This window comes from Sturnira hondurensis, unplaced genomic scaffold, assembly GCF_014824575.4.
Source record: "Sturnira hondurensis isolate 20B ecotype Veracruz unplaced genomic scaffold, ASM1482457v3 Scaffold0021143, whole genome shotgun sequence".
NCBI lineage: Eukaryota > Metazoa > Chordata > Mammalia > Chiroptera > Phyllostomidae > Sturnira > Sturnira hondurensis.
In genome coordinates, this window is record NW_028093774.1 from 19,307,441 (window position 1) to 19,321,691 (window position 14,251).

Sequence of the window (14,251 nt, forward strand, 5' to 3'; positions counted from 1 at the left end):
CTTTAGCAAGGGTGGGGACACGGGGACCAAACAAAACCCAGCCACAACCACCTTCTCTGCGGTCGGATTTGTACACTTTATTTCTTGGTTCATTTCAGTGACCTGTATCATGAGAATACAACTGAGAAGGGCTATTTCCGCTTTACAGATTTTCCAGGAACAGCAGATTTGGGGGTGGAACTTGAATTCTGTCCTGTTTTTTTGGGGGGGGGCAGAGTATCCTAACCTCTCCTCACTTCACCATCCCCCCACTGAGCCAGGGCCACCCTCCTCCCAGGGAGGCCCCGGAGCTGGAGGTGCTTCCAACCAAGGCGTTGGCCCCTACACGGGCTCTCCGAACATCTGTGGCTCCAACATGGGCCCAGACCTCTCCCACCAAGTGGAGTTCCCGTTGTTCCCGATGCCAGGTGCAGTGAGGCACAGCTGCCCTGTGTACAGAACACCTGCCCGCTCCAGGCCAGTGTCACACCGGTAGCCAGAGAGGCTTCTCTTGGAAAAGACGGACTGCAAATGCCAGCGGACACAAGCCCTGCCGCGTGATCCTCATGCTTGAGCAGAAAGTGACACCGCACGGAGCGGGGCGCCCAGGTACGAGATGCTACCCTCTCCCCACCACCTGCAGCACGCAGCCCGGGGAGAGGCAGGCCTCAGGTTCTCTCACCAAGAGTTCTCCAGGTCAGACCCTGGGCTTGACCACGGTTAGGTTGGATTTGGGCTTTGTCCCAGTTCCTTGATGCTGAGGAGGTGCCCTCCCAGACCAGGGACAATGGGGACCCCCACAGAGCTAGGGATGGAGCATCCTTGATCGATCTTAATTCCAAAGCTGACTATCAAGTGACCATGACCTTGGTTTCCCCAGAGCCAAAGGGGAGGGGGACACATGTCACTGGGACCCTTGATATTTCCTATGTGAGGACATCAGCCAGCCACTCTGCAGCTGCTGGGTCTTAGCCAGCCCTCCTGCCTGGACAGCTGGTGTCTGTCTGGAGAGACAGGGAGGTGGAGCCAGCAACAGCCACCAGCCTTGGAAAGCCCAGGAGGCTGTGGAAGAGGGCCCCTGGCCTCCTGGTGTCCTAGTGCAGGGTGGTGGGGAATCTGCCTGCCTCTCCAGGTGATGGGAGGTTGGGTTAGAAAGGGTGTGCATATGTCCCAGGTGAAAAATGTCCCAGGTGGGGTGGCTTTGATGCTTACTTTAGAAGTTGGATGCTGGGAAGGGCATCTTCCATTCTTGGGAGAGAGCCTCTAAGCCACCCTGGGCCACCTGTGCAAACCATGCGGGGAGGGGTGTCCAGGTGTCCACTGCTTGTGGAAGCAGGATGGGTCAGAGAGGCCAGTGGCCTCCACTAAGTTCCCTGTCTCCAGGTTTCCTCTGTCTGCTTATCTGCCTCTGGGCTTTTCTGCACTCAGCAGAGATTGGTTTGGGCCTCCCCTCATTCTGCCCAGACCCTCCCAGCCTAGAATCCTCGTGCCCAGGTCCCCAGATGGGGCCAGGGCCCTTCAGATCCTCCTCTCCCCACAGACCGCATGCTCTGGACCTGACCTGAAGGCTGGCAGAGGGAGGGGGAGAGCATGGAGAAAGGGGGGCTGTGGGGAGCTCTCCTCCGGGCCAGCACTCTTCCAGCTACAGCCCCTGGCCACAGCGGCTGGCAGAAGCAGTCTGAGTGAGCTCGGAGGGAGAGACAGGAGGTAGCAGGGGGTCTTTTGGGGGTGAAGAGGAGGAGGAGGAAAGGCAGATGGGGGGCACTGAGCACTGGGGTGCCCATGAAAACGTGTGAGTTCTTGCAGCTGCTCTCCTGATGGTGAGACCCCAGGAGCTGGGTGTGTGCAGAGCTGAGGCAAAGTGGAAGGAGGGGCCGGCTGGACTGTAGAAGGCACAGGGCCTCTTGAGGGACCACGGGAACCAGAGAGTAGGCAGGGCTTCTGGGAGGGAGTACCTGCCCTCTGAGAAGGACCACTGCCGGGTGGTATCCAACCTGAGTGTGCCTGCATTCTGGGCCCTGGCACTGCCCACCAGGCCGGGGGTGGGGGAGGGTGGGTGGAGGTGGGGCCAGGAACTGTTCGAGCTGCCTCTTGGTGGTCTGGTGGGGAGAGGGGCCCCTTCCTCAGTGGTCTCCAGTCACAGGGAAGTCAGCCCTGGCCCAGGCGTCAGCACTGCCCATGGAGAAAGAAAAACATACCAAAGAAAAAGCCAGTTTCAGATGAGCCCCACGCCCGCCCCCCATCCCCGTTCCCCTGCCTCACAGCACCCAGGACTCTGCACACAGCCTGGAAGCAAGAAGCCCCTTCTTCTGGGGCTGCCCAAGGCCATGACACAGGGCTGGAAGGGCGAGGCTGGTGGCTGTGGAGGTCTCTGCATTGGGCCAGCCATTTGTCTGTCCACAGGTGGGAGTCTGTCTGTGTCCTAGGCCGTCAGACCTTGGCCTCCAGCATCTCCAGGAAGAGTTTGTGCATGGGCACCTTTCCCTGCAGTTTGATGCTGTAGAAGTGCTGCACGGCCTTGGCGGCCGTCTGCCTCAGCAGCGGCAGCGTCAGCAGCAGCTGGCCCGTCCTCCGCGGCTCTGCATGGCGCTGGCTCAGCTCGTAGTCCTGCAGCGCCTCGTGCAGCAGGTCCTGCAGCTTCTGGACCGCCTCGAGGTCTTCGATGTACATGGAATCTGCGGGTACAAGGGTGAGCATCAGGGGCCCTGGGTGGAGAGCAATGCCATGGGGCTGGGGGGCCGCCAGGGTCCTTGGCTCTGCTTTGGAGCTGTCCAAGTCCTCACTTTAGAGAGAGGGAAACCAAGGCTCAGAGAGCCTGGGCTGCCAGTCTGAGGTCACAGAGGCCAATGACAGAGCTGGGGGTTGGACTCAGGGAGTGAGGGATCTCTATCTGTGGAGGCCATTTCTTGAGAAACCACCAAGAGACAGAAGCGGAAACCCTGAAGGGTTTGAACATGAGCAGACCTGTAGGTGCCCTGCAGGTGCTGGGTGGGCCCTGGAGCCAGACTGGTGGGGGTGGCATCCCGCATCTCTCACTTGCTATTAGGCAAGTTATTTAGCTTCCCTGTGCCCCATTTTCATCATTTGTGAAATGAGGTAATAGCCATACCTACCTCAAGAGTTTAAATGAATTAATACAGATCAAGGGCTTAAAACAGTACAAAGTAAATGCCCAGCTAGTGGTATCAGCACCATCACCACCACTACCATCATCATCAGTATCACCACCACCATCAGAATCACCACCACCATCATCAGCATCACCACCATCATCAGCATCACCACCATCATCAGCATCACCACCACCACCATCATCAGCATCACCACCACCATCAGCATCACCAACACCACCGTCATTTCTACCACCACCACCAGCACCACCACCAGCACCACCACCATCAGCATCACCACCACCACCACCACCACCACCACCATCAGCACCACCACCACCATCATCACCACCACCATCATCACCACCACCACCATCACCACCACCACCACCATCAGCATCACCACCACCATCAGCATCACCATCACCATCATCACCACCACCACCATAACCACCATCATCAGTATCACCACCACCATCAGCATCACCAACACCACCATCATTTCCACCACCACCACCACCACCAGCATCACCAGCATTACCATCATCAGCATCATCACTACTATTGCTGCTGCTGCTGCCAGGCACCAGCTCAGGCCTTCACTGCAATCGCTAACCCCACAAAATGCTGGCTAGAGAGTACAGACACAGACCCAGTGGGAGGCTATGTGTCTGGGTGCCCCATGGTGGGGGACATGGGGGGTATTGACACAACGTGGCTGGAGACATAAGGCACAGTGATGAAGGTAGCTGTTGGCAGGGACCACTGTGATCTAAAATCCCCGGGGAGGGCTTTGGACTCAGACCATGGATTAGGGGTTGAGTAACTCCTAATCCCCAAAACAGGCCTAACCCCCAAACAGGCCCGTCCTTTCCCCACTTCTGCCTGCAGCCAGCTGCTCCACTGTGCAGCCCAGACCTTGAGCATCACAAACTCCTTCTCCTTTGCAATTTACCAAAATCTCAGGAGGGCAGGAGGTGCTGACAGGTGGGTTACAGTTGGGTCTGAGCTGAAGCAAAGGGAATCTCCTGGAACCCATTCCCTGGCCTCGAGGAGAATGACCAGCCCTCTTCTGACATTTCCGAAAGTGCCACCCCAGACTGCAGCGTCCAGTGCCTGCCAAAGTTCGGGGGCGGGCACATATGAGTCAGGTCAGCTTGAAGCTCTGAGTGGGTCTCCAAGGAAAGCTGAGCAAGTTTCCTAATCACTCAAAGGAGCAGAGCAGTTGGGTTGGTTTAGATACCAGACCACCAAGGGCAGCTGCACCAATGACCACTGCGACCTCCTGGGTCCACTCTCAGCCTGTGCCCTCAAGAGCCCCGCCCCTTTCTCTCAGGAGGACAGCAGTAGGAGGAGGCAGATGAGACTCTGGAGTCTCAGCTGCTCGTGCCTTTGGCCACGTTACTTGGGCTCTTGGTCTTCAAAATGGAGCACAGGAGAGCGAGCAGCTCAAAGTGGAGGTGAGGGTTGAACGAAAGAGCACAGTACCAGGCAGTAGGTAGGTGCTTAATGAGCATTACCATTCCCATGTTGAGAGGACTCCCACTGGGGGCGAGAGCCCTTGCAGGGCTGGGATGTTACTGACCCCATATCCAGGACCCCTCCCTGCGTTTAGGCTCCTGGTTGCCGAGGTAGGGAGGACTCCTTTGCCAGTTGCCGGGGAGCCTGGCTCCATTCCTACTCTCCTAACTGTTCACAGAGTGTGAATTTGAGATGTGTGGGTGCCTGTAAGGCAGGAGGCTGGCCACCCAGACTCCCTGCCTCCTGCCAGCTTCCTCTCCCCAGCTCCCCACCCTCCCCAAGGAGGCTGAAATTGGCAGCTGCTTTCGACCAAAAACGAAATAAAATAACATTGCAAGATTAATTTCTTTGCAATCCATCAGCACGTCTGTATCGATGGCATTGATAAACTGTTAATTACAAAATCAATGGCTATGATTTTTTTTTCTGCTGTCAGGGAGCCTTAGAGAGGGACAAGGGGTGAAAGTCGGCCTGCAGACTCCCCAGGGGGCAGGCTGTGGGGCGAAAGCCTGTCTCTGATGTGCTTCACCCTTCTGCCTATTGTTAACCCCCTGAACTGCATCTGAGTGGGCCCGTCCCATCCTCTCAGCCTCAGCAGTGGTACTCACAGGGGCCATTGGGCAGCCACCAGGACCACAGCAATGATCCCCTGGCCCCTAACACACTCTGTCTGCCTGGGTGACTTTTCTACCTTATTGCTGGGGACAGGGGGCCCACCCTATCTTTCATGGTTTCCTATGCTGACCCCATTACAAGCCAATCCCTTCACAGCCTGGGAGCCTCTAGGACCCCACACTGCTGTTCTAGCCTAACCCCTAAACAGGCCCGTCCTTTCCCTGCTTCTGCCTGCAGCCACTGCTCCACTGTGTAGCCCAGACCTTGAGCATCACAAATGCCTTCTCTGCCCTGAGCTACTTGAACCTGCGCATGAGAGGCGGGATGGCTTGGAAGAGGCCCCTGGGGCAAAAGTCCAGGCTCCTAGAACTTATCTCACACGACCAACCCTGTTTTTTAGGCCAAGCTTGGTGCTAGCGGAAGGTCCTGATGGGCTCATGTCACCAAGCCACCTTCGGTCTCCAGGTGACATGGTGCCTATCCATGAGTGTATGTGTATATTAGTATGCATGTGCATGTGTGAGAATCTGTGTGTGTGCATGCTTGTCTATACGTCTGTATGTGTCTGTATGTGCTGAGACCAAGGCAAGAGCAGCTGGCCTGGCTGAAGAGCCTTCTGAAAGGCGCTGAGGGTGGAATGAAGGTGACAGGGAGTGGCTTCCCTTCCTTCACTCTCTGCTCCCAGTGGGGCCAGCTTGAGCTCAGGGTCTGGGGTGAAGAGGTCGGGAGAACCCAGAATCGAGCACAGGCCCTCTGAGGCTGCCAGCCTTGCTGTCTCACCTGGCTGCCCGGGGTCCTCTGCTTTCATTGGGTCCCCTCTCCTGTCATGCCCCTCCAAACTGCCAGGCCCTCTGCAATGCTGCTTCAGGTGCTGCCCTCTGAAGAGGTGAGCAGAGGGGATCGCAAGGGCCGTGCAGCTGCTCTGTGTGGTGTGTCACGATGGAGCACTGACATCAAACATCTGTTAAAACCTCTAGACGCGTACGCCGCACAGAGTAAAAGCCCTGATGGCAGCTATGGACTTTTGTTAATAATAACATATCAATATTGGCCTGAACCTTTCAGCAAATTACCACACGAATGCAAGACATTCCTCACAGGGGAAGCTGCGCAGGGGTGGAGCGGTGCGTGGAGCTCTAGGTGCCACCTGCTCACTCCGTCCCTCTCAAACTGCACTCAAAGCCCCAACAGCATGAGCATTCTCCAACAAAACGCGCGTTGCACTGTGGGCGTCTCAGGGTACAAATACATCATCTCTATGGAAGTGTGCAACATGGTAGTTATCATTTTGCAGTAGTCCATTACTAAATGCTTCCCCACAGCAGGGGCTGAGACAGGGGTTTGGCCATGGGGTCTGTAGAGGGCATGATTTCAGGAGAACAGAAGAGGGGGACAGGACAGGGCGAGGGTGGGAGCCTGCAAAGCCTTGCCTTCCAGCTGACCCCTCCCTACTGGGAACTCTGCCCTTTGCGCCCCTGTGCAGGTCCGCCATGGGCCAAAGGTGCCAGGGGGTGGGTGGGGAAGGTAACCTTCTGGCCAGGCAAGTGATGGGGTCTCTGGTGTAGGGGGCAACTGTGAGCTATCAGCTGCAAAAGTCAGCAGCTGGGGCTCAGGAGCATTGACCCAGGAAGGGGGATCTGAAGGGCATCAGCAGCGCCTCTGTGTGCTCCATGAAGCCCTTTGTTAGAGGGACCAACCGACGCGTGAGCCAGGGACCGGGGTTTCCTGGGATACGGGACTTTCAGGCAAAGTGCAGCAGTATCAAGCACACCAGCTGGCTACTCCATTTGCACGGCCTCCACCTGGGAGCCAGCTCTCCCTCTTCCGCGTGCTGGAAACACTTTGCTTCCTCCAATACTAATAATAATGATACTAACGAGTATTTATGGAACGTTTCCTCTCGGCCAGGCACCGACTAAGCGCTTTGTCTTCGGTCGATCATTTGGTACAAAAGCGCTCAGAGGAGGTACTGGGATAGCCCCATGTCACACACAAAGACAGAGCTATGGAAGATGGCCGCATTGTCCAAGGTCACACTGCTACCACGAACCAGAGCTAGAATTTGAACTTGGGTCAATCTGGCTCAGTCTTGAACAGTTAGGTCAATGTGCCGTCTTGCAGCAGAACCCGTGTGTATGCTGATCCTGTCTTTGGGACAAGGACCCTGCCTGTCTCTTCCTCGTGCATCCCAGCAGGGAACCCTGCATACGGTGGACACCAAGTGCTGACATAGATTAGATTAGATTTAGGCTCATGCCCCTATGCCAGCCCCTCTCGCAGAAGCTGCTAGAAGCTAAAGAAATGGAGCGAGGCCTCCTTTTGAATGCCAGACCCTAAGCAACTTAGTGGGGAAGGTTTTCTGTCTTGGGCCTGTGCAATTTGGTTGTGAGATTCAAGGAACGGGCATAAACTCAGGGTGATTTTGGAATCATACAACCTTGGTTCCACTCCTTGATCTGTGCGGCCCTGGACAATTTGCTTCATCTTTCTAAGCCTCAGTTTCCACGTCTGTAACATGGGTTTAAAATGGTAAGAATTTTGCTCCTAGCATAGCTGTGAGAATGAAATAACTTCACAGCTAAATTTATTGAACAGGCTGAGTACTTATTATGGGCCAAGAATGTTGGTGGCACAATATAATTCTATACAAATAAATCCCTTCCATAGTCTCATGGGGTAGGGAACTGCTTATTTTCCCCATTTAACTGATGAAGAAACTGAGGCACAGAGTGAAGCCACCTGCCCGAGTGCAAGAAGCAGAATTTGACTCTCAGGAACCCGGCTCTGAAATTTGGGCCCTTAACTGGTGTGCTGGCCTGGAGATCAAGGGCCCAGCGGGGCACCCTGCAACTGGGGCTTAGGAATTGCTCACCCCAAGCTGACCTTCATCACCATCCTTTTAACCCCAGACCCCGTCTTGTACAATCTGGCGACAAGAAGCTCCAGCATCTTCACACTGTCCGACTGATAGGCTGAGAAGACGTCTCAAAGCCTCCCCCCACACACAGGTCCCCGTTACCTGAGTTGGCCAGGGCCAGGGCCTTGAGCGTCACAAACTCCTCCTTCTCCACCTTGAGCTTCTTGTACCTGCGCACCAGCTGCAGGATGGCCCGGTAGAGCTCCAGAAGCCCCGTGAGGCGGGAGTGCTCCTCGTCCATGATGTAGTCCTCCGCGTACACCAGCTTGTCGTCATAGGGCAGCGAGCGGTACACAACGCCCAAGATGAGGATCTCCATCCAGGCGCTCTGCAGCAGGCTCATCTGGTCCCCCAGAGAGAGGCCCGAGAAGCCTGTGGGAAGAGGGGGTGAGGAGGGTAGCCAGGGCTCCCCCTGGGGCTGGCTGGAGGACGGGATGAGCGTGGAGGTGTCCAGGCCCCTCCAGACCCTGCCTGTGCTCCCCCGCGCCCGCCCCGGTACCTTTGGGACTCATCGTCCCTCCCTTGGAGAATGAGTTGGATGTGGATTTCACGGGAAAGACTGACCTCACGAAAGCTCAGTTGATGTGGACACTTGTTATTGCCGTTATTACTGTTAGTTCTCTGGTGCTTTTCAAAGTTCTGGAGAGGCGGTTTGACTTGTTATTATCATTATCACTGTTCTCTGGCATTTTCTGAAGGTCTGGCGAGGCTTTGTGATTAGTTCAATGCATTCGTAATTTAAGGAGTCATTGAACCCATAGTAGAATTAGGAGGGGGCAGCCCAGGCTCCCCCCTCAAAAGCCAGGGGAGGGTCTGGTGTTTGAGAGTGAAGCTTGATCCTCTGTGCAGAGTCTCAGCTGTGCAGAGACCCAGGGGCCCAACCAGGAATGAGGACTCAGCTGTTCCTGGCCAGTGACCTCCTGTGGCCACAGCCTGGGGTTACAAAATGCTCAGGAGACCCCAGGGTCAGGGGGCACTTTGTCACTGGGCAGCCTGTCCTCTCTGGAGTCAGACCCCTGCTGCCCGGGCCATTACTCTCCATTTAACGATGACCCAGCAGTCCTGCGTCCTGTGAGCCTGGACTCATGGGAGGCCCCCTCCCTGTAGGCAAGGAGGCTGACTCCAGGAGTGAAAGAAGGATGGACATAGGGATGGCCCCAGAATCGTGACACTGTCTTGTCCAGTGTGTTCTAAAGGTGGCCAGGCTTGCATCCTGACTGCCCTTGAACTAGCTGTGGGCCGACCTTGGGGAAAGCTGCACAGCTTCTCCAAACCTCAGCTTTCTCGTCTATGAAAGGCTGTGACCGTGGCCATCATTACAGTGGCTTCAGAGCATCACTGTGAAGGCTGAATGCGCCAGTGGGGACAGAACATGCAACCCAGTTACGGAGCTTTTACTGTTATTGTTAGGGATGAGATGAGAGCCTACATCTGCAAAATGAGAATGATATATTGGAGCTGCATTCTGTGCAAAGTCAATTAACATATTGATAAACAAGAAAGAGGGAGATAGGAAGAAGGGAGGGAGGGGGAGAGAGAGAAGGAGGGAGGGAGAAAACGCTTTTCAAACGGCTGGTCACTAAACACAGGTGGTGACTTTAGTGCTTGGTTCCAGCACTGACTGTGCCAGATATATTGGAAGAAGGAAAAGTATCCACAAAGCTACTCGCACCCTATGTCATGGCCATGGATATTCAGGGACTTCCTGAAAGAAAGAAAAGCTTTTTTGCTTATGTAGGACCTGTCACTCATTGCCGACCAAGATCTTAACCCCATCGGGTGCAGCGGGCGGGGTGAGGACGCAGACGAGGGTGAGTGGATCCGCGCTCACAGCAGGTGCTCAGCAAAGCCGAGCCAGACGGCGGTGGTGGTGGTTCTAGTGGCTGCTACTATTACTTGTGTGGTTAGCATATTATTGGTACGGCTCTCTCCTCCCCTTTGGACTAGACGTCTGGGGTGGTCCCAAGCTCCTGGACTGGCCCACTGCCCTGGGCTTCCATGGAGACAGACTCTATCCCACCCTTGTCTGCTGTCCCCTGTCTCTAAGAACTGCTGTCGCTCCCTGTCTTCCAGCTGGTAGGGGAGTGTCCATCTGCAGGGCCCACTCCTGGGGCTGGAGCCCCCTTTCCCTGGCAGGCCGCCCTTTCCCTGTTCGTCCAGTCACCGCTGTCCCCAGGCCCAATCTGCACAGCCTGGGCCTTGGGGAGATACCTGGCTGCTGGCATCTGGTGGGGATGGACAAAAGAGTTAGATCGATGACACGGACAACAGGGGCAAGCCTGGACTGATGCACCTTCTCTGGGGACAGGCCGGAGCTCAGAGGGCCAGGTGCATGCACGCTGTCCAGATCCCAGAATGGGAGACTGTGTGTGGCTGCCTGTGGTTGTGGGGAGTGCCAGGAGGTAATAAAAGATAGATAGAAATGGACATCCAATTTCCCTTATCAGGCTTCTGAGCACGAGAAGCCTTGGGCGACATTAATTAACAGATACCAATCAGCCAGCCTGTGAGGAGGGTGTGTGTGTGTGTGTGTGTGTGTGTGTGTAGGGGAGTGTGGGATGGCACTGTGGGAGGGTGGCGGTCTGAGAGCAGACAGAATGAGGGGAAAAATGGCAGGGGTGGATGGGGGAAATTAGTAGACAGTTGAATTGGAGTGGCAGAGAGGGAGGGTGAGGTGAGATCCAGGCTTCTGCAAACAGAGGAGAAAAGGTGCTGTGAGGCTAAGCACGCAGGTGCAGTCCCTGGAAGAAGGTGAATAGTGTGCTTTGGCCCCTTCTTTCATCCAACAACCATTTACTGAGCACCTACTCAGTGCCAGGCCCTTGGCAAGGTACTGGGGACAGGTGGGGAGCTCACAGGCCAGAGGAAAAGGCACACCAGGCACCATGTGTTGCTGTGAAGTTACGACCTGAGGAAGGTGGAGGGCTCTGAGAGGGCACAGTGGGGGTTGTGGCCCGAAGGAGAGTCTGGGGAGGCTTCACAGAGGAGGAGGCTTTGGCGCTGAGCTCCTTGTCCTCTTCCCGCCCCGCTGCTGCCCCTGCTGCCGAGTCCCTGCCCTGGTGCAAAGGAGGTGCCCCACAAACATTCAGGTCACAGAGGAGAGAACGGACAAATGCCACCGGGCCTTGACTCCTAGGTGATGAGAAAATGTGTCAAAAGAACTTGGTAAGTCCCTCCTTGTCCTTTAGATAAGACTGTGGATTTAGCGGCCTTTGGGTTGGAGACAGGCCTGCCCTCTGGGGGGAGGCTTGTGGGTGGGGGGAGACCGCTGCTCGGAGAGCTTTGTGCCACCACTGAGGGATATGCCCCGAGGCCTGTGTCCAGGCCTCCCTGCCAGGCTGGTCTGAGCAGCGGGTCAGCCTTGCCTTCTCTCCTCGCTTCTAGAGCATCTTCCAGCAGTGGGCGATACTCCCCAGCTGGAAGTAGCTCTGGAAATCCGAACGCCCACTGCGAAGTGCTGGGCAGCGCTCATAGGCAGCTCCCATTGGAGCGAGGAAGCAGGAAATGTCCAACCTTTTCTAATGTTTGACACAAGAAACATGAGGAGGAAAAAAGAGAACTAAAAACTGTTACCTCTAGGAGGAAGTGGGAGGGGATGGGGGGAAATGAGACTTCCATGTGTATATATTTTTGTCTGTTTTTGGCTTTTGAACCTGTCCATGTTTAAGGTGTCCAAAGATAAAATTAAATCAGGCCCAAAATGGAAGTTATGCTCCCTGTAACCTAACAATTCCACAGCTGAGAATTTCTCCTAGAAAAGAGAGTATGCTTAAATACGCAAAGATAAATGTGCAAAGGTGTGTGCTGGATCCATTTGAAGTGGCCCAAAGCAGGAAACAACCAAAATGTAAAGAACGCAAGGCATGCCATTGTTCTACAAATGTGATTGATAGTTAAATGAATGGCACAGTAGAGGCCACTGGAAAGAATGGGGTGCAATGAGTGTGGATGTGGAAGATGCTCGGAGCACAGGGGAGGGGCAGGCGTGAAGCGCACAGAGGCCAGAGCCCTCTGCCTGTTAGAGTCCCAGCCCTGCCCGGCCCTGGCCACTCAGCTCTTGGTGCCTCAGTTTCTTCGCCAGAAAATGAGGAATAGGAACAGTGCTGGCCTCATGGGGTCGTTTGAACCAGATGAGCTGAGGTGCGGAACTCTCAGAGCATTGCTCCGCACGTGGTAGGTGCTACTGTTGGGGGTAATTTAATGGAAGGCGCAGGGTGTACAGCAGTGTCAAGAGTGCGATCCCCAGAGGGGATGGGGATGCACATGCACGCATGCACACCATGGTGTGTGTGTCCGGGAGACCCCCAGAGGGGTGCACAAGGAGCGCGAGGGGTCTGGAACTCGTAACTTCCGACTTTACTGGAAGCTCGCGTTCCTTCTCTTATTAAAACCAAACAAAGGGGCTGAGCCATTCCTCCCTGCCCTTCACAAAGCACCCTTCACTTGTTTTTTTGTGCTGGGGTCCTCTGCTCCTCCATCAATTAATTAGCAACTCTGGGACAGAGCAGTCTGCTGGGACAGGCTGGGTGTGGCCCGTGCCCCCGGAGTGCAGCGCTGTCCCTGTCCCCATACTGGCTGAGCCCCCAGGGCACCAGCCCCTTCAGGTGCTTCGCAAGCTGGCTGCCCCCAGGGCCTCTCTCCCCAGGTCTCCCACCCTGAGCGCTGCTGCTCCCAGCAAGTTGCTTTACCCGCACTGACTGATCTAACACCATTCAGGCTCTTCCCAAGCTCCCCCTCCCCCAGTGATTTGACAGCACAAGCTCCTAGAGTTTAAAAAAAAAAAAGAGCACATAATTTGTGGCAAGTGGAGTTCATAATCTGTTAATTTATTATCGTTTCTGTCGACCTGGAGGGCCATTAGCAGAGGTAATAAAGGGAGATGTAATTATAGGATCTGAGGCCACTCCAGACACAGCTGCTGTCACTCGGCAGCCCATAATTCATCGGCTGCTGGCATCCTCTCCCCCCTGTGAGCCAGCCAGCAGCTACCTGGGAGCAGGGCCACTGAGGGCCCCTGCCTGCGTGGGGAGGCCTCTGGGGGTGCCCCGCAGACACGCCAACGCACCTGTTGGCTGGAGCAGGCAGGGGCGCCAGCCACTCCGAGAGGGCCGGCAGGAGAAGGAGCCCCTGGCTGGGGCAGCCTCGAGGCCACCTGGGCTGAAGATGATGGGCTGATGACATCTGGAAGCTGCGATTCATCGAGTGACACCCACTGTCTACCTAAGGCCGAGGGCTCCTGGTCTAAGCTCTCACTTGCCAGAAGTAAGACGTGGATGATCTAAAGACATGGGCTTGTTCTCTGGGTGGCCCAACACTCAGGAAATCAACAACTGGGCGAGCAGGACTTCCAACCAACAGAAATAAAACAGTGGTTTATTCTGAGCAAACCCCAATCAGGCCCAATTCCCCACGACTCACCCCGTGTGTTCAATGCTGTGGTAAAAGGGAGCAGAGAGCAGGGAGTGAGTTTGTCCTGAAACGGCCCTTCCTCTGGCTGAGTGGGCTTCTGGGTGCCCACACGAATACTCCAACTTCTGTGTGTTGTCACAGCATCTACCGCCCTTCTGGACTTCCGTCCATGGCCTCTGCCCTTCAAACCCTGAAGGCCCGGCTCAGGTTCTGCTCTCCCCCCCGGCAGCCAATGGCATCGCCCCTGCCTCCAAACTCCGTCCCAGGGTTCCTCTCACTGTGTGCTACATGTGTGTCTCAAGGATGAGAGATAGGAGGGACATGGTGGGTAGATCTGAAACAGTTATCACCCGTTGACTCGGGGTGATGGATACACACAGGTGCATTATACTCGCTGACCTACCTTTGTTCAAAATTTTCTATGACCAGGGTTTTTTTTTGTTTTTGTTTTTTTTTTAGTTATTCATCATATTCCCAAATGGGATTCTTGGGGGGAGAAATCAATCTAATTCTTTGTATCAGCCACAAGAAATCTTATATACAGTTAATGCTCAATAAATTCATGCAGAGGCAACTATGAAACCCGCTCTGTGTGCCGGGCTCTAGACTGAAGGTTAGAGGATACTGAGGTCTGAGATGTGGTTTCCTTTGCTGAAGGACAGAGGCCTGGGCTCCTTTGAAAGTTCTATTCTTGAGCAGT

At 55.2% G+C, this 14,251-nt stretch overlaps 1 protein-coding gene across 3 annotated transcripts in view; it reads right to left on the reverse strand.

Moving 5' to 3' along the window:
• Positions 1-977: 977 nt before the first annotated feature.
• The window catches only part of ESRRB (estrogen related receptor beta), a 162,130-nt gene continuing 148,856 nt past the window's right edge, over positions 978-14,251 (reverse strand). For all 3 annotated transcript variants that reach the window (XM_037031178.1, XM_037031177.1, XM_037031176.1), the window contains 2 exons: positions 8,245-8,514; positions 978-2,654 (listed from right to left, as the gene is read on the reverse strand). In XM_037031178.1, coding sequence (XP_036887073.1) covers positions 2,410-2,654; positions 8,245-8,514 — 515 coding nt within the window. In that variant the 3' untranslated portion in view covers positions 978-2,409. The remainder of the gene's footprint in view (positions 2,655-8,244; positions 8,515-14,251) is intronic.